We start from the raw sequence: 19,635 nt of genomic DNA on the forward strand, positions 1-19,635 counted from the left end.
GAGGCACAGAGCCCCGTGTGCGTGGCAGTCTCCGTGGACACCGCAGGCCAGGGCGTGGGCTCTGCCCAGGCTCTGCTACGGACCATTTGGAGCCACCGCTCCTGCTCGGAGGACCGCACTCTATGCCCCCCCCCAGACAGTTCACCCACAGGGCCCCTGGGTCCAGAGACTCAGCCGACAAACGAGATAAGTGCGGGGCTGCTGGCCACAGGGACCCCGTGACTCCCTGCAGGCGCCTCTGCTGGTCCCAGCACTCAGCTGGCGAGGAGGCTGCGGGGGGAGGGGCTCAGGGCGCCCAGCAGCAGGCCGGGCAACCTGCGGGGCCACCCCGAGGTCCCCACGTGCACTTCAGACTGGAGCGCGTGTCAGAATCACGGCAAGGCCACTGAAATCCGGATCACTGGGTGGGACCCTCAGAGTGGGGCCTGAGGATGGGCATCTCTAACAAGTTCCCAGGGGGGGCCGCTGCTGCTGGTGGGGGTCTGGGTGCCACACAGTCAAGAGTCTCGAGAGGGATTCTATTAAAACCTTGCCGCCTTTGGTCCCCTCACTTTTAAAGGCCCCTTCTAGGTCGAGACCCCTTGCTTCTACTGGCTGGCTCACCCTTTAGCCTGATGCATCGTTAAGTCTTAAAACCAGCTCAACTTAAAACCCAGCCTCCCAAGGTCTGGGCTTCCTGCGTGACACCCCACAGAGCGTAACAACAGTTTCTTAATTGACCTCACCTGGAAGCTTCCTGGAGCAGGAAGGCGGATTTTAACTTTCTAAGCAGCCTAGCCACAATGAGCAAAAACTGGTAACTTGGGTCTCACTCCCAGTTCTTCCAGGAAAGATGTATCAGAGATGCAGTGCTCTTGCTGAATGGGACACTTGGCACCCGAGTACCCACCCAAACTCCCGGTGAGTGGGGGGTCCCCAATCCCACACAGACCTGCAGGCTTGTCTGGACCTGGGCCTTTTGCGTTTGGTCTGGTTGCTACCAACATGGGGTCCCCTAATTCAATGAGTCACATCACCTCCCTCTTCTTTGCTGCCTTCTGCTCTGCAGAGGCCACATTCTGATGGACTGGGGCTACACCGACCCATTTCCCACGTGCGTGCCCATCAGTGCTGTCTGGCTCCTGGGCCGAAGCCAACAGCTGGGCCACCTTTGTACGGAGATAGGGCCTCTTTCCCAGACGCCCGGGAATACTGAGGAGAGGGCCCTCTCCTCCTGGGTGGACGAGGGCTGGAGACCAGTCTCCCTCCCGTAGTGAGAGGGCCAGTGCAGTGCGGCTGCCTCCGCAGGGAAGACCCGTGAGGGGCGTAAGCAGGGCTGGAGTCCTCAGGCCACTCATGAGTCATTTAACAGCCACACTTCTTCCACAGCCCTAAGTTAATGGTTTAAAAAAATAAAAGTGACCCTGGCTGGTGAGGCACAGGGGGTTAGGTGCCGTCTCACAAGGCGAAAGGCCGCAGGTTTGATTCCCGGTCAGGACACATGCCTGGTTCTGGACCAGGTCCCCAGTTGGGGCCATGTGAGAGGCAACGGATTGATGTTTCTCTCTCACAGCGATGTCTTGTTCCACCCCTTCCCCTCTAAAAAAAAATTAAACTCTTGATTTAAAAATAGACATCATGTACCACTGCAGCACCCAGCACAGCAGGAGCAAGTCCTGGGAGCTGACCGAGGCCAGCAGTGCCCTGGGTCAACACCGAGGGGGGCAGGGACCTCTCCCCGAGGCCCAACGCTGGAGGCAAAGTGCAGACCTGTAGCAGCTGAGAGCCAAGTGGTGTTTTCTGTAGCAGCTGAGAGCCAAGAGCGCAGGGAGGGACCAGGCCGCAGTGGCTGGCGGGGCAAGCTTGCTCCAGAGGGGGACCTGCCGTGTTTCAGAGACAAGGGCCTCTCCCTGGAGAGGCTGCACGAACACACATCCTGTAAAAGCAGTGGGGACGGCCCCTCGCTGACCCTGCCCGCGTGGCAACGCTGTCAGAGAGCGGGCTGTGTCAGAACAGGTTTTGGAAAACTTTTATTGCGTTTGGTCTTCAGGTGGAAGCACTGACTGAGAAAACTGAAAGAGGCGTGTTCCACTTACTCCCCTGAAAGACCACATGGCTAGATTCACGGTCTCCCCATTGCAGACTGGGGTTGATAGACCTCATCCCCCACCCCACCCCAAGCAAGAGCTAAAAAAGGTTTGTGGTGACTGCTTGAAAAACAAACGAAAAACCCCAACCCGTGTGCGAGAACTCAGATGGGCAGTACTCAGGTTCAGGGGTTTGCACGTGGCCGGCACTCTGTCCTCAGCAATCCCGCCATCCGCAGGCAACGGGGACTCGCACAGGAAGCGCCTTCTGGGGCAGGTCGGGGTTGGGGGTGGGGGGCTGGCAACGTCGCCCCGCGTCACGGCCTGACCCAGGCCAGGGCAGCCGCAGCCTCCCGGGTGGGAATGGACGGGAGGTGGGTGCGTGCACGTTTAAGGGTCCAAAGATCAGAATGTGAACCCACTTTGGCGACTTACAAGGCGAGGAAGACAGGGCGGGGGGGGGGGGGGGCGGCAGGTGCAGGGGCAGCCGCCTTGCCGCGCGCTCTCGCCAAGAGGCAGGGAGGTGGCCGAGAGTGTAAGCGGACGGGTAGACGGACGGAAATGGAGCTCGCGATAGTTTCCTTTTGATTGTGTAAGGCATTTTGAACCGGAAAGACTTCCTTCACACTCCTCCAACTGGTCGGAGGGAATGTAACTGGTGACTCGGATGCAAACACGACCCCTTCCACCCGCCCGTCACACCACACACCCGCGTCCATAGAGCACAAGGCAGGCAATCGACTTCCTGGATCAGGAGCCAAACCCCGTCCACATGGGGGACGAGGCCACGGTGTCCAGGACCCTCCTACAGCTCCAGCCCTGCCCCTGCCCGCCGGGCCACATGGGGCAAGCATCCATCTTCTGCAGGGCTTCAGGCCCAGTGGGGCGCCCGCCGCCGCCCGGGCAGGGGGAGTCGGGCCCTCCCGCACCCGCATCCGCCACCAGCGTCACGTCTCAGTTAGTAGGAGGGCGCAGCCCGCGGACAGCGCCCTCCGCGTTAGTCAGGCCGGACAGCAGAGAGGAGACCAGAGGCCAGAGAAGTGATTTGAAGAAGGAAAACAGAAGAGCAGCTTCAGTTGCCAAAAAACGGAAAGGATGACCTTTTAAAAATAAAACGTGGGGACTTTTTTTTCTCTGCAAGGCTCAGCCATGTCACTCGAGACACAAGAACTTCCTAGAGGAGCGGTTTTGCTTTCCCGGTGTGAGCAGTGGCGAGGCCGGCGGGCGGCCGTGCTGGGTCGGGCTGTGCCGGGGAGGCAGTGCCGCCGGTCCGTCAGACCACGTACTGGGACGGGTCTGCCTTCCCTTGGTCTGGCGTGGCAAAGGGGCTGGCCCAGCCTAGAGAGAAGGGGTGGCCGAAAACGGCTTTCATGTTCATCCATTTTGTTTTTTTAGCCCATCTTCTCTCTTCCTTTTTCAACTGTTCTATTCCCTGAAAACAAGAACAACCACACTTTCAGTCAAGTGCTTCACCTCCAGGGCTCGGGGGGAGGGGTGGCCATTAGCTCCAGGGGAAGGGGGTCAGCGCTGCCTTTTTAAAGCCGTGAAGCTAAGTGCGTGATACATTTTCCTGCCTTTCTCGCATAAAAGGTGTTTTCAAAACATATTTGTAAGTCCCTCCAGGAAGGGCGGGAAAACAAGCAGACCAGGAGCACCCAGGCCGTTCTTCCTGGCCCATGCACTCGGGGGCTGGGGGCCGGGGGCCTGACCGGGTGGGCGCCGTGGTGACGGCTGTCCTTCGGGGACAGGCCCACAGGAGTCTGAAGTTACTATGACCACTTTGCAGACAAAAAAAAGAAGCAAGTGAAAGGGCAGACACCCCAGCTGGGGGTCAGGAGGCACAGCTCAGAAGGGGGGACAGGAGGGACAGGCCACGTCAGGGGGCGGTCTCCGGAGGAGGAAGGAGGCGATTAGTACAGGTTAGAGGGCCCTGCAGACAGACCGGTCAGCCTCCGTCTGGTCGATGTCTCCCAGGGCTCCCGCGGGGAGCGGTGGGGAGCGGCCGCCCCAGCAGCTGTCACACAGCCTGCACTGCCCCACGGTGCAGCTGGTCAGAGGGCGGGGCCAGGGCACGGTGCCCCTGCCCAGATGGACAGGACAGCAGCAGCCTGGCTGGAGCCGGCTGGGGGCTGGGCCCTGGGCGCGCAGTTGTGGGGCTGAGGGGGCAGCCAGCCCAGCCTGCATCTGTCCTCAGCCCAGGGACCTGGGAAGAACGGAGGTGAGGGGAAGACCCCACTTCCCATGAGCTGTGGGGCCTCCTTCCTTTCTTCCGTCCTCTCCAGCACAGTCCAGTCCCTCGAGGGGAACACTGGGGGCCAGGCTGGGGCGCTGTCCTCTTCTGCCCCAGAGCACGCCAGCATGGCTGGCAGCACCCAAGGGTGGGCAGGCAGGGCTGGCAGCCCCCTCCCGTTCCCTGCAGTCCTTCCACAGAGAAGCTGGTCGTGTTTGGCCACCACTGGGACCCACAGTTGCATCTATGCCCCTGGCCACCACTGTGTCACAACCTCTTTGGCAATGTTATTTCTTACAAAAGTTGCTACAAGCCGCCCGCCTCTAAGCCGTCGGGAATTCCCATGGGGCCGAACAACAGCACCCTGGCAGCCGAGGGGATTCACCCACATGAGCACTGCTGCCCGAGGGGCCAGGGAGCTTCCACGGCCCCAGAGACAAAACGGGAAGAGATGCCCATGGCAGAGCCACGGGCTGAGCACCGGGAGGCTCCTGCACACCTCAGGAGGGGGCAGCGGCATCAGGCTGGTGGCTCCAGCTTAGCAGCTCTGAGGTCCCCAGAGGAGGAGACCTGGGTAGGTGGAAGGTGGGGCCAGGGAGAAGCGACGAACGAGGACCAGGGCTGGGCCGGGCAGGGGTGACCCCATGGCCTGGCGAGGGCCTGCTGTCCACTGATGGTGGGGGGCTGCCTCCCAACTCCACCCTCAGGACCTGGCTGTTAAGTCACCTCCTCTGGGAAGCGGGCCCTTTGTCCACCACCCTGTCTCCAGGCCTGCGGCCCCCGGTGGGAGGTGTCCCAGTGCTCAGCAGAGCACCTGGCTCAGATCAGCACACGGGTGGAACCACTGTGGGAGGGTGGAGGGACCAGTGACAGAGGGAACCCATCACCAAGGCTGCAGGGTCCATCCCTGGTGTGAACCTCTATGCCATCCCCCCCCCCCCCCAGGGGCGATGACTCGTGTGTGCCCGAAGACCGGGGTCACGGCATGTCAGGGAAGATGCTCTGCACACCGGGTGTGGCCGTGGATCCCAGGCCTGGTCTGCAAGTGGCCCTCCCAGCAGCCTCTGCCCTGGGGCTTCCCCCGCCCCCTGTGCCTCGGCAGGTGGACAGGCCAGCTGCTCACCGTCTCGTCTGTGCAGATGGAGTGCACCTGCGTCCCAAACATCACTGATGTGAAGATGAGGAAGAGCAGGCCCTCGAAGCACAGCAGGATGAGCAGGATCACCGTGGTGGGTGGCGAGAAGTAGCTGCACTCTGGAACAGGGGCATGGGGGGTCAGGGCTGCGGCCGCCGGCCTCCGCCCCGGGGCTCCCCTCTGCCTCGGACCCTGCCCGACTCGGGCCATCCCAGGGGCCCGTCTGTGGCCTCCAGGCCTCAGCGAGGACCCTGCTGCAGGGAAGTCCAAGACAGTCCGGGCCCTGCTGTGGCCGCCCCTCCCTCACACACCTGTTCTTGCTCACAGCCTCTTCCCTGGCCCTCGAGTGACACCTGTGTCCTCGTGCCAAGCTCAGAGCCTGCCCACGGAAGGACCCAGAAAGAACTCAGGGCCTGGGCACGAGGCCTGGCGACCCCGCAGACGGACCCTCACGCCCTCGGAGGGCGTGCTGTGGGTGGCCGGATGGGGGGCCCCGTGCAACCCTGGTGTGGCGGGTTTCTGGGCACTCCCCTTCCAGGCGCTGCCCCTCTGAGCCCGTCTGCTTAAAGGTGAGAGGAGACGACGGATGTGGAAGGTCACTTGGCGGCTTTGGAACTTGAAATTCACCAGGGCAGTGGACTGCTGTCCCTGCCCCAGGTGGGAGCGGAGCCCACGGGCAGTGGCCCTCAGGAGCACCTGCACCTTGGGGACAGCTAGGCCCCCGGAGCGGGCACCGTCCTGCTCCCGGCCCCTCTGCGAGCCCACGCTGGCCCGGGGTGTGACCCGGCCTCGCCTCTCTCCTGCCCTGTGGAAACGGCCCCTGCCAGCCCCGTTCCAGAACAGAGACGCCCCGCCCAGCGACAGCCTGGGCGACGCTGACGCGGTCCGTGCCTGCTGACCCAACAGCAGGTGGGCTCTGTCTGTGAGGACAGAGGCCTGGTTGGAGCCCCCCACCAGGTCACCGAGGCCACGTCTGGAGGTGAACTAGAGCCCCGGGGCCGAGCAGAACCCGTGTGCTGAGAACGTTCACCCAGGGCCTCGCTGGTGACCCCTCGCCCCCTGAGATGCAGAACACACGACCTGCACAGAGCCCCCCGCGCCCGCTGCCCGCGGGCAGACAGCCCCCTCTCTGGCTGGTGCTAGAACCGTGCTAGTCTCACTTCGGGGGACACGGGCTGTGGACTGGACCACCCCCTCCAAGAAACACGCAAGAAGACCACGCCCAGGGAGCCAGCGTGTGCAGGAAGAGCAAAGACCCCCAAGACCGTGAAGTGGAAAAGGGGGCCCATCGAGGGAAAACAGCAGGAACGGGGTGTTTCCACTGAGGACGCTCAGCTCCCACACAACGCCGTGCGAAGGCTCTGGCTCAGCAGGTGGCCTCTCGGGTCTGAGTGTCTTTACATTTTTTCCTTACTTTTCTTCGTCTTTTAAATTTCATGTATTTATTTTGCTTAGCACCTACAGTTTTCCCTCAGAATCGATGTCGTTTTCCAGTTGGAGTCCCTCCCCCACTCACATTTGTGTGGGAAGCTTCTAAGGCAGGAAGAATTTCTCTACAATCCTAATGTAAACTCCTGACCAAGCAGTTAAAAAGCAACTACCACAAAAAACAAACTAACAAAAAGTCTCCACATCCTAGCCAGAAAGTTAAAAATGAATTTCTGCAAGACTGGAACAAGTGACCTTTGAGTCCAGTGCTTTGTTGAGGCCCCGGAACAACGGGTTCCCTCTCTGGGTGGGGGCCCCACCCCCACCTCACCTCTGGGCGCACTGGGCGGGCTCCGGGGAGGGGTCTGAGCAGCTCACTGCTGTACCTGTGGGGCTGACTTTCAGGGGCTGCTCTTTTTCAAGAAGGCAGAGTTGGGCGTCTGCTGCTACTTCCCGGAGCAGCCCATAGGCTTGCAGGAGATCTAATGAAGTGAAGGGGCCCTGGCACCAGACTGGAGACAAGGAGCCTCCAGCTCACGTCACCACCGCCCAGCGGGAGGGAGGCCCTGGCTCATACTCACTTGTCCAGTCTTCTTCGAAGCAGCGCAGGAAGTGGAATCCCACCATGATGAGGGCGTGCAAGGAGATGAGCGCTATGTACATCTGTAATGGGAGTGCAGCGCGCAGTCGGTGGGGGAGGGCCGACCTGACCCGAAGGGGGCTGCAGAGGCCTCTGGTGGATCTCCCACTGCCCCTCCTCCCACGTGTGGACAAGGGCCCATCACCAGGCGTGACCTGGGCACCTGGGGGGTGGGCTTCCCAGGGACGCTGCAGGCTGGCTGCATCTCCCTGCCCCCCCATCCAAGGAGTCAGGCAGAGCTCCGGGGGCTGACTGCCAGCAGCCACTCCAGCCCGCACACTGAACAGGGCCTGCCTCCCCCGCCGTCCTCGCCACCACGGCCTCCACAGCTGCTCGGGCTGCTTGCATGCTGCGGTGGGGGCCCAGGACACTTGCAGCTAATCGACTTGAGTCGACTCTAGCTGCTCCAGCTAAGGGCTTAGGAACAGGCAGGCCCTCACTGAGCAAGAAGAGCTGGTTGGAAGGCAGAGGGGAGCCAAGGGCGCCACTGGTTCCGGGGGTGGGGCAGGACCCCCAGGCAGAACTCACTGTAAACAGGACGAAGTACTTCTGGTTGTTCTCGCCCACGCAGTTATTGACCCAGGGACAGTGGTGGTCCATCTTCCGAATGCATCGCTTGCAGACGCTGCAACAGCGCACAAGGCAGGCCGTCAGGAGGGCCCGTCGGAGGCCAGGACCCCCAGGGTCACAGTCACCCGCCAAGGGATTTTGTTGGACAGACACATGGGGTGGGACTGACATGGCCGCCCCCCCCTTCACAGGACACTGAGCTGGGGACACGTGTGCTTTACTGAGAGGCCAGAATGGAGGGCAGGTGTTTTTTTTTTTAATTTTAGAAGGGAAGGGAAGGAGAGAGGAAGAGAAATATCAGTGTGTGGTTGCTTCTCGTGTGTCCCCTGCTGGGAACTGGCCTGCAACCCAGGCATGTGCCCTGACTGGGAATTGAACTGGGATCTTTTGGTTCGCAGGCCCACGCTCCATCCACTGAGCCACACCAGCCACTGATGGAAAGCAGTTTTGAACTTGATGAGACGGGACAGGGGAAAGGGCTGCTCCCCATTCCCCAGAGAGACCAAAGGCCCAGGCAGGCAGGGGCCCCTCAGCTGGGGGAGCTCCTCAGCAGAAGCTTCCAGGGAGGGTGTGGTTGTGGGAGGAAAAGGCCTGGGGAGCACAGAGCTGGGTGCAGTGCCGATGGTCTCGGGGCAGCAGGGTGCCCGCCTCTGGGAGCTTTTCGGCTCTAAGATGACATTCAAATTAGTGCCCTCCCCCCCTCCCCGCAAAAAAACCCAAAGCACAGAAGTCATCTGAGCTTTGGTGCTGATCATCTGAGAGATAAATTTACAGACTAGTAACTTGCTACGGGGACCCTTCGGAGGGTCTCAGGCTGACTTGATGGCCAACACCCTGGCCACCCCTCTGTGGACACACAAGCCACAGCACGAGACCAGAGCACAGGCTCGTGGGGCCTGAAAGCAACCGCTTCCCACAGCTCACGGCAGAAAGGCCGCTTGCCCACGGACAGGGCCGCCAAACAGTCCTCTTTCCAGTTCATTACAGTAGGTTCCTGAGCATTTATCTTGGGGGCCTTTTTTGTTCAAAACAGTTGGAAATACTACAAATATAAGCTGGGAAATAATACAATTAGATTTCTTTTCTGACAGTCCCTTGGTTCACACAGCTCTTCTTCCCGCTCACCGTACCTCCGGCCCCGACAGGGCAGGGCCTGGCGGCGGGTGGCTCTGCAGGGAGGGCTGGCCTCGGGCCCGGCTGGTGCCGGCAGACGGGGTGGGGAGGGTGCGGAAGGGGTCCTGTGGGTGAGGAGTGAGCTGCTCCCCGGGCCCCTGGCCAAGAGCTTGGGCCACTCTGAGGGGGCCCCACTGTGGGGCTGCTGTGACCTGTGACACGGATGTGACTGGTGACACAGAGCTGCAGGGCTCACCCCAGCCCCAGGAGGGCGGCCTCTTCTGAGCCCGGCGTCAGCTCCGGTGGCAGGGCAGACCAGGTCGGCTGAGCCACGCTGGCTGACCCCGAGCCTCCGGCCGCCAGTCCAGGGAAGTAAGCGCAGACACAAACCAGCAGCGAGAACAGACGAGGCCTGGTGTGGACGGGCACCAGCTCGTTCCGGTCTCCACCCCCTTCCTCTCTACAGCCTCAAAGGGTCTCATCACACCCCCGAAAGGGCCACACTCCAGGGCTGCTGGCCCAGCCACAGAAACTCCCCGGGGCCAGGAGCGCAGGCATGCAGGGGACGTGGGCAAAGTGGGGAGAAAGTCCGGCACCAGGAACCCTGTGACTCACGCTCGATCTCTCTCTCTCCTTCCCTCCCTCCCTGTGCGGCCAATTTACAAGATACACGTGAACAGTACACACGGGGTGAGCAAAAGGAGGGTCACAGTTGTGAGTACCCAGAGTTCATTTGTGTTTCTATTTATTAATTGCTGCATTATCGATTCGATTGGTAACGCTCACTCCTGGCACGCATGTGTGCAGTGCGGACAGGCAGGCAGTGATCTCCCTGCGTCCCGGGCCTCGGCTGCCAGGCCCCACGTGCCTCCGCGGGGCCCCTCTCAGAGCCCACCTCTGGCAGGTCCTTCCGGGACAATCAGCCCTGGGGTTCTTAGCCCCCACCGAGTGGGGCCGAACTCCTGAGGGGAACCACCTCCTGCCCAGCTCGAGGCTCTTGAGCACTTCCTCTTCGATGCACTTACTTCTAAGAGGCTGTCAGGTGGGTGCCCCCGGGCCCTGTTTGCTCAGTGGCAGAGGCGTGCACCGGCCGGACATGTGCCAGGAGGTGCCCCGCACTCTCTCAGGAAACCCATGCCCTGCTCTCCCGGCCTCTCTGGAGGGACCAGGTGTACCCCCGGGAAGCTCACCTTCACTAGAGCCCACGTCTCACCAGCAAATCAGAGAACTACTCATCCTTCAGGCAGTGGGAAAAGGGAGTCCAGCCCACTGTGGGCTGCAGACCTTGTCCAGAGTGCTGGTCTGTGTCTGCTCTTTGCAAAGACACGAAATGCCAAGGCAGCCCCCCACCCACTAGGTGGTGGCACGTGTGGGTGAGTGTGAGTGGGTGGGTGGATGTCCATCCATGTTGGTGGCTGGAGGCACCACACAGAGGCTGGAGGCACCACACAAAGGCTGGCTCCCCCATGGCTCCCAGAACATCCAGCCTGCAGGGCTCTGGGGCAGGGCCTGCAGGTAGGTCCTTGAACAGGTCAGTGAAGGACACCCCAGGCCAAGGCGGTGACAGTCCACACCCTGGCAGGCTGTTCCACTATAAGCACCACCTGTCACAAGGAGGATGAAAAAATGTGGGCCTCCCACCACCTGACATCCCACTGGGGAACTGGCCACCTCAGTGCCAGCCCTCGTCCAGTCCCCACAGCCGGGTGCATGGGGGTTCAATGGGGCCCCCTCCCCGGACACAGAAGGGCGGCCCAAGCACAGTGGCCGCGCAGGCTCCCTGAGGGCCCCTCCCTGACTCTCACCACTTCTCTGCCTCCATCAGCCCTCTCCGGGCACTGCCCTCAGGCACCACGTCCGAGTCCCCTGTGCCAGGGCTGCGGGTGGGGGCTCCGGGCGCCAGCTCCCAGTGCCCGGCAGCAAGTCCTAGGCATGTAGGACTGGTCTCGGGAAAGACCATGCATCCGAAGTGGAGGGTTTCCCAGGCCCTTCCAGGTGTTTAAACGCTGTTCTAGGAGGGAGGACCTTCTCCGCTTCTTGTCCAGGCGTCCTGCCAGTTCCATTTCCTTCGAAAGCTTGGGGGAGGCCGAGAAGCTCAAAGGCCTGCATGCCTTTGGGTTCTTTTACACTTGTGTTCCCTGTCTGGGGGGTGCAAGGACCTCTCCTTGGTACTGAGGCCCAGAGGCTCTGGCAGAGGCTCTCTTGCCCTCCCCAGGTGACGCCCCCCTGTGGAGACACAGCGTGTCCCTCCCTGCAGTGGCTCTCACTCTGGCACCGCGGAGGACAAGTGCACCCGTCCTGCCTGGGCGGAGGCCCCAGGGTCGGGGCCATGCCCGCCCTCCGCCCCAGCCCAGAGCCACACCGGGGCCCCACTGAGCAAGGGCCAGCGGGTGAGGGCTCCGCCTTGTGGACCAGAAAAGGGCAGACCTGGCAGCAGGCTGCAGTGCGTCAGACTCCGTGGCCCCAGGAGGGGGTTCCACGTGGTGCCAAGTGGTGTTTTCATCTCAAAGCCTGTTCCCTACATTTAAATGATAAGCAGCCCGGACCTGGGCGACTCAGTGGGTGGAGCATCGTCCTGCAAAGGCCTGGGTTGTGGGCTGGGTCCCCGGATGGGGGCATGCAAGAGGCAACTGAGCGATGATTCTCCCTCTCCTTTTCTCCCTCTCTCCCCCCTCTATAAAAAATAAAAAATAAATATTAAAAAAATAAAAGTATAAGCAAAGAAGGCATCTACCATGTCCCGGCAGCCACTCAGAAACACTTCTGGGTGCGGCAGTGGGGAGGACTCCGTGCTCTCTGAACCTCGCAGGGGAACAACCACCCTGGCTCTGCTCACCAGCCTCCGCGGAGCAGGCCCCGAGTCTCCCAGGGCCAAGACGGAGTCTGTGAGTGCAACGCTTCCGAAACAACGCTGCGGCCACGTAAACTACCAGCAACCATCCCACGAGAGACACAACAAGAGCCTGGACGGCGCCCTGAGCAGGCCACGGTGTCCCAGCCTGAGCGTGTGCTGGGCGGGGGTGGGGGTGTGAGGCTTGGCCCAAGCTAGAGGCCTCCCCCTCCTTGTGCAAGAACCTAACTTGTGAACCTAGCACCAGGGCCATCCACGTGACCGTGGACGGCTCCCTCCTTGGTCCTCGACGCCAGGAAAAAGCACCTGCCTGGGGCCCCAGTGGGCCTCTCCTCGGCGGGAGACCCACCAGCACACTGCCAGGCAGGAAGGACGCCTCCAGCCCCACGTTCGGGGAGTTCCGGTGGGGGCCACCAGAGCTCAGAGGATGGAGAGAGTTCCAGATCCCACGGACTCTCCTGCGAGGAGAGGAACCGGAGAGCTGGGCGCAAGCACCTCTCCTGAGCCAGCGAGACCGACACCAGCGTCCTCCATCCAGGCAGCAGGGCGCCTGGCCCGGCCAGTCCCGGGCACAGCTTTGTCAGCTGTGCTGGGGGTTCTGCTCATGCAAGACTGTGGGTGCCCAGATGGTGGGGCCACTGCGAGCCACCACGAGCCACCACAAAGGGGCAGTTGTCAGCACACATTTCCTGAGTCAGGGATCCTCCTTCAGGTTCATGGGAATCAGCGGCTCTTGTTTGCTCGGGCTGACTTGTTGACTGGCCCTCGAGAACACCTCCCTCAGACCATCCTGGGGGAGACTCGAGGAGGCGGCAAGGGAACGCCAGGCAGAGGGGCAGAGGGGGGCTCAGGGAAAGAGGAGGAAACCACTTTGCCCCTTGAGCCCTAAGTCCTCACTCAGGGCATCATTCTTATAGCAAAGCTAGCCCCGAGAGAGACCGTGGGGACGGAAATCAGGTGACCGATGAGGACACAGCAGGTGCCCAGGAGCTGACCACGAAACAGCACTGCTGGAGGCTGAGCGCCCTCCTGACACAGAAATGCCCGCAGACCCAGACCAATGCCCTTGGTCCCCCTGAGAAAAGGACCAAGTGATAAGCCTGTAGTTCTGTAATGAAAACGTGCAATTTTAGCTAGATGTCCTCAAAGAAATCTGAAAACCGAATGGGGAAAATCACCCTTGGTAAGATGGGGAAGTGGCTTTTGGGGCTGAATTCTACCATGTCATAACTTCTTGCAGTTTTGTTGCAAAGAAAAGCCTTCAATCGAGGCTGAGCCCCTCGTTTCCCTGTAAGATTTACGAGAACAGGGCCGATTTACACGGGTCAAGTGCTAGACATTCAGAGGAGGGCTTTGTAAAGCCTTCTCTGAGGTGCCCTTCCCGAGGGCACAGGCTGTGAGGTGGGAGAGCCGGCATCTCCTGGGTTTCGCAGACTGGGAAACGCGGCAGGGAGTCAAGGGCCCGCCGGGGCCTGGCGTCCGGTGCAGCAGAGCTGGGTCCTTGGACAGGGGTCCTGAGCCTGGAACAAAAGCTCTTTCCAGTCTGGTGAGCTCATAGGGGGTCACTTGGTGCCCAGAGGGGGGCGTGCCAGAGCCCGTGGCCAGCGGCACTGGTGGGGCAGTGAGCGCCTGTGTGTGCGTGCGGGTGAGCCCCGGGGCGCGTGCGTACCTGCAGTGGTGCGCTCGGTCAGGCTTGATGCTGCAGCACTTGGGGCACTTGTACACCACCTGGCCCGGCTTCAGCTGTAAACTCTCGATGAACTCTTTAGTGGCGTTTCCTTTGGGCACGGCCCCCTGTGCGGAAGAGGACGGGTGTCAGTCTGGGCTGAGCTGGGGTCCTGTCAGCTCTGACGTTCCACCGGGGACACGGCCATTTCAAAGCAGCAGGTACATACACAGGGTGGGACACGCTCACCCCAACACGGGGACTCAGTGCTGAATTATGCCAAGATCCATGAATATTTATGGGCAACCTTCCCGAGGAAATGCCAAAGAGGAGACCACCTGGGTGGTCATCGAATTATCCTGTGTGCCCTTTGCACTGTCTGCAGGGGTTCATTAAAAATCTTCCTAAAAGTTCAAAAATGAAGTAGGAAGAAAAACCTGGCCTGCAAAATGCAGTAGGAGCTGGACCTATGACGGAAACGTGAATGCGAACAGGGTTTGGGAGGCGGGGACTGTGCAATGTGCCCGGTGCCACCAGGACGCGGTTTTACACTGAGGGCGCTGCAGAAGCCCACAGCCACCGACGCGGGACGGGCCCACGGCAGACAGTTAGAGGGAGAAGCGGACTTGCAACCAGCGCGCAGAGTGGGAGCTCGTTTGCGTGCAGGTGTTCTAGACGCAGATAAAAGGACAAGCCGCACAGGAAAGTATTAACGGTCACTTCACTCCCGCAGCAGAACCACAGAAACAGCTCATTTTCTTGATGTTTCACAAATGTTCTATTATGAACACGTGGCTTTTGCAATTAAAAAACATCAAATATAAATACACAAGCAAAAAAAAATATATATATATCAGGAAGGAGCCACCTACAGAGTAGGAACATGACCAATTTTCCTGGTGCGTGTGCCCAAACGCCGAGACAGCTGAGGGGCCCCTCTGGGGGCAGCAGTGAGGGGTCGGGTCACGACCAGAAGGCGGGCCCAGACCACCCACCGCAGGGCCCAGGCAGAAGCCCAGAGGGCTAAAAATAAACTAACAAAAAACCCCAAAACACTAAGCTTTAACCTGAAACCAATACAAAATTAAGTGGAAAGTAAAACAAAATTCCGAAACTTTCTGTGAAGAGATACTCTCTTAAGTGGAACTCTCTGCTAATCTCTGCTACACGGGGGAGCGTAATTAATTAGAGGGTCAGAGAAGGCACGGAAAGGCCCAGAGGGCCCTCCTGCTAGTTCTGTTCGATGCAGTAAGTGACCGAGGTCAGCCCTGGCCAGGCGGCTCGGCTGCCGCACTGTCCAGCTCACCAGAACACGGCGGGTTCGATCCCCCGTCGGGGCACGTACGGGAGGCAACCCTCACGTGGATGTTTCTCTCTACCCACCTCCCCCTAAAACAATAAACATATCCTTGAGTGAAGGTTACAAAATTAAATTAAAATTAAAAAAAAAGTAATTGAGGCCCTGGCTGGTGTGGCTCAGTGGACTGAGGTTCACCTGAGACAGGCCTGCAGAACCAGGGGATCGAGGTTCGATTCCCAGTCAGGGCACATGCCTGGGTTGCGGGTCGGTTCCTGGTGGGGGATGCACGAGAGGCAACTATACATTGATGTTTCTCTCCCTCTCTCCTTCCCTTCCCCTCTAAAGATAAATACATAAAATCTTTTAAAAAAATCTTTAAAATAAATAGATAAAATAAAATAAAAATAAAAAATAAAAAAACATAATTGAGTTGAGGCAGCTGTAAGCCACAAAACTGTAAGTGGAAGTCACTGCTGTCACCGGTACCCGGGGAAGCATCATCCCGGCTGAGCTTTCCCAAACGAAAGCCCAGGTTGTTTTTAAGGCCCCGGGGCCACTAGAATGTGCTGTGACCCTGGGGGCAGGGGGGCCATAAAGGGCTAGGAGAGCAGCCGCCACACTGCAGAGGGCAACGGGGTGTTCACAATGGAGACTTCAGGGGCAGCTCCGTCTTTCTAAAGGTCGGTCCCCCAGGGTGACTCCATCTGCACAAACCTCCTGAAAGGCTCACTCCCATCCGGCCAGACCCCATCTGGCCCGTGACCCGCCTGTGACCTGTCTGTGACCCGCCTGTGACCCCTCTCTCAGAGCCAGAGAGTGGCGGGCCAGCCCCTGGCACTGAGGAGTGCGTGACACGCACCTTCCCTCCCCCTCGCTGCCCCAGACCCCTTTTCCTCTTCTCCCCCTTCTCCCCCACCTCCGCCTCCTCCAGCATCGGAAGTGGCTGGGGAACACGGAAGGGAAGCTCCTGGTGGCACCGCACAGCCTCACGGTGGGCAGGGAGCGGGTGCCCGGCATCAAACACCAGTCTGACTGAAGCTGCCGCCCCAGCTCCTGCCCCTCTGTCCATCTGTCCCCTCTCTTTACAGGCCTGTCCCCTTCATCCCGCGTCCCTTCCTGCTCAAGCTCTGTGTGGACCCACTTACTAAATGACTGCTGAATGCTCCAGAAAGGACCGAGGCTGCAACTCTTTTGGTGCTATAATTGGAACGAGAAGTTCAAAGCTGGAGGTGGTACAGTAACTATTTGGGGAAGACTGTAAGATACTTCTTTAAATTTTTTACTAGTAATACTAACAAACCAGTATGATATACTGTGAATACACTGTCATACCTTACTTATGAGCTCAGGATGTAACCTCTTCTGAAAGTCGTGGGTGAGTTGTTGGGATACAAAACATGATGCTTCTACTAGGGAACTTAGAACCTTGCAGAGCGCCTTTCTAGAAACTGCCCCTCACCTCCCCACAGCGTTAATGAGGAACCCCTAATCGATCCGCTCTCTGTGTGAGATCTGGCGCCCAACTCTGCTCCGGCACTGCTCCCTACCTCTGTTTACGTTTACACACTGGGTTTTGCATAAGGTGTCACCTGCTGGGATGGGGGTGGCAGGTAGGGGCAGGAGGAGCTCAGAGGAGCCTGAGCCCGGGTCTGTCTGGTGGACATGCTTTGACTGGCTTCCTTTACATGGTTGATATCTAACAGATGCTCCATATTTTTGCCCAGTTTTCTTTGGGGCCTCCAGCAAGACACATCCTGAGAAGCTGGCTGGAGTCTGGGACACAAACTACAGCTCTCACTCACTCAGGACTGGGGCCAAGCACCACACCATAGTGAGGACCACTGTCTCCCGAGTCCCGCTGCAAAGGGCCAGACTGTGGGGGCCCCCCGGAGACCGTGGCGGAAGCCTCCTCCCCCACTCACGCCCCGCCTGACACCCAGTTCCCTAATTCACGTGCCTTCTAAAAACCAGTGACCTCTACACTCCACTCTGACCCTGCTGCTCCACCAGCCCCTACCTGGCCTCTCTGCTTACCTGTCCTATAGACACAGTTCCGCCAGAACAAAAGCCCTTCTCTCTTACATCTATTCTCCCCAGACTCTCCCCATTCAATCAATGGCACCAGCAATCAGTCCCCCCCATCCGCCCCTGCCCACCCCGCTCAGAGTCTTTGATCCCTTTCCATTCCCTCAGCTCTTCTGAATGCTGGTTCTCAGACCTGGCTGAACCCGAGGGGCTCCCGGGATCTGTAAAGAGTCCCGATACCCAGGCCCCACCCCAGACCAATTAGAGCAGACTCTCTGGGGGTGGGGCCCAGGCATCCATGCTTTCTAAAAGCTCCCCAAGGGATTCTGACACAGAGCCCCATGTGAATTAGTGGCTTACAATATACTCTAAAGCCAACAGCTTCCCTCCAGCCTCACTGCCCCCCACTTCGGCCTGAGCCGCACGTCTCGCGTGGACCACCACAGCACCTCTCGCCTTCCTGCTTGTGCTTGCCCCCACCCAAACCCCATCCCGAGCGCAAAGCCTGGCCACACCGTACCTTTCTGATGGCTTCCCACCACACTCAGAATGCAGACCAGGGTCCTCAGGGGCCCTGCAGGCCCTCTCCACCTGGAGCAGCCGCCCCAGTGCCCCTCAGTGTGCTTCGGCCACCTTGGTCAGAGTCCCACTTCTCCAACGTGCTCCCACCTCTAGGCCTTCGCACGTGGTCTCTCCTCAGCCTGGAAGGCTCTGCCCTCAGACCTCCCTTTGCCTGGCCTGCAACGTCAGGTCACTCAGGTCTCAGCTCAAACGGCACTGCCTCAGAGAGGCCTTCAGACCACCTGTACCCCACAAAGGTCGCCGCATCACCCTGATGGCACTTGCTGCCGTCACACCCCCGGCACGTTCTGCGGTCACCCTGCGCAACTGTGACGGCACTGCCCGGCCCCAGGGCAAGGTGGGAGCTGCGGGGGCCCGGATGTGGGTCTGGCTTGCTCCCAGTTGTGTCCACTGCTCGGAACGGAACTGCTCGTGGGTGCGCCGCTCGCTCAGCAAACATGCCCTTCATTTCACTCCAACCTCACTGCCCCCGGGCTCCTCCTCACTGCGGCCTGAGAGGACAGTCTGGTCTCTCGTCACGCTTTTGTTTAACACCCTCAGGGGCTCCGGACTGCCCCTAGACGCTCTGCCCGCTTGGCCCACCCATACCCACTTTCCTCCCAAGTCCCCACCACTGGAAATGGCACACGGGCTGCCCAGAGGAGCTGCACCCTGTACTCCTGCATCTCTGTGCGCGCTGCCCCTCTGCCGCGGACGCTGTGTCCTCCTGCCTAGATCGGGTGACGGCCCCTCCCCCGTTCTTCCCAGCAGCTGGTGCTTCCTTCTGCCACAGCCTTTATTGCGGGGGGGGGGGGGGCTGGCTTCTCTAGACGGGGGGCGCCTGGAAAGCAGGAACAGTGCCTGAGCTTAACAGAAACTAAATTATATGGTGAGCAAAACACTGCCTTTTAGTTTGGTGTCCCCAGTAGCAAGGGCATCATAGGAACTTCTGAATAAAGCCTTAACTCGTCACCCCTATGACCAAGTTCATGCAGCCAGGACAGCCCTTTGTGCCCTTGTGCTTTGGGACACGTCCAGCCCTAACCAGGCACTCCACTTCCTGCAGGTGCCGGCTGCTGGGTCACACCACACAGGGCACTCACACGGGGCCCTGGGGCCCCTGCCTCCCAGAGCGCGTCTGCCCAGGCGCCTGCACCAGGAGAGGCACCGTCTGGACAGGTGGCTGGCACGTCAGTGAGCTGGGAAAGCCGCTTTCCCTCGGGACGGATTAACAGTCCATGCCTGAACCAGCAAAAGATGGAGCCCTTTGAGATGGGAACTAGCTCTTCACCGAGCTTTCCCCAGGGCCCACGGACTCGAAGTCCGTGTGACTGCTGCCACCGCCACTCAGAGCACTTCCCTTTCTCAATGTAAACACACTTGTCCCAAGTACTGCAAACAATGAAGACACAGGAGGTCTTTATCAAATAACACACTCTCTTGCTTCTCCCACACTCATAATGAACAGGAACGGAGGGTTTAATGCCAGGGCACTTGACGTTCAATAGCCACTTGCACAGCTGGGTGTTTGGCTAAGTCATTGGACGGACCGCCACCACTTTACCCACTGATCTTCACCAGGGGCACTTGCTGCAGCCTGAAACAGGCTTGTCCTGCTTTTCAGGGAAGGATGGGACTCGCCCAAAGGGAAGGCGCTGCCCGTGCAGAGCCCTAGAACGGGATACGGCTTTATTCGAACCCGCCCGCTGGGTCCTGTCTTCGCTGAGAAGCCCCGTCCTGACCCAGCTCCCAGCTCCCAGCGCTCCTTCTGCGCCACCCGGCCCCAGGCTTGGCGGTTAGCTGACCGCACCTTTCTAACTGGAGGCCAGGCTTCGTCCAGACCGAAGCCTCCCCAGCAGCCCCATCCACGTACACGCCAACGAAGCGTTCGCACAGGACACACAGGCCGTGGTGCCGAAGGCGTCTCCTCAGTGGGGCACCAGTCCCACCCCAGCCTGGCCCTCCTCCTGTCTCCGCACTGTCTCCGCACTCCCGAGGTCAGGGGGACATGCAGGCTGGGGCCGTGCCAGGGCCGGAGGAGGAGAGTGCG

At 59.9% G+C, this 19,635-nt stretch overlaps 1 protein-coding gene across 2 annotated transcripts in view; it reads right to left on the reverse strand.

The window, feature by feature from the left end:
- Window positions 1-19,635, reverse strand: part of ZDHHC3 (zinc finger DHHC-type palmitoyltransferase 3) — a 40,363-nt gene that overhangs the window by 5,201 nt on the left and 15,527 nt on the right. Inside the window, exons 3-7 of one of the 2 annotated variants that reach the window (XM_037148276.2) lie at window positions 13,703-13,827; window positions 8,028-8,124; window positions 7,441-7,522; window positions 5,420-5,550; window positions 1,992-3,498 (exon numbers count right to left, since the gene is read on the reverse strand). In XM_037148276.2, the coding sequence (XP_037004171.2) occupies window positions 3,340-3,498; window positions 5,420-5,550; window positions 7,441-7,522; window positions 8,028-8,124; window positions 13,703-13,827 (594 nt within the window). In that variant the 3' untranslated portion in view covers window positions 1,992-3,339. Of the gene's footprint in view, window positions 1-1,991; window positions 3,499-5,419; window positions 5,551-7,440; window positions 7,523-8,027; window positions 8,125-13,702; window positions 13,828-19,635 lie in introns of those variants that run through there. The other variant, XM_037148275.2, reaches the window with a different exon arrangement.

Source organism: Artibeus jamaicensis, unplaced genomic scaffold (genome assembly GCF_021234435.1).
Source record: "Artibeus jamaicensis isolate MK-2021 breed Jamaican fruit bat unplaced genomic scaffold, CSHL_Jam_final contig_519, whole genome shotgun sequence".
Taxonomy (NCBI): Eukaryota; Metazoa; Chordata; class Mammalia; order Chiroptera; family Phyllostomidae; genus Artibeus; species Artibeus jamaicensis.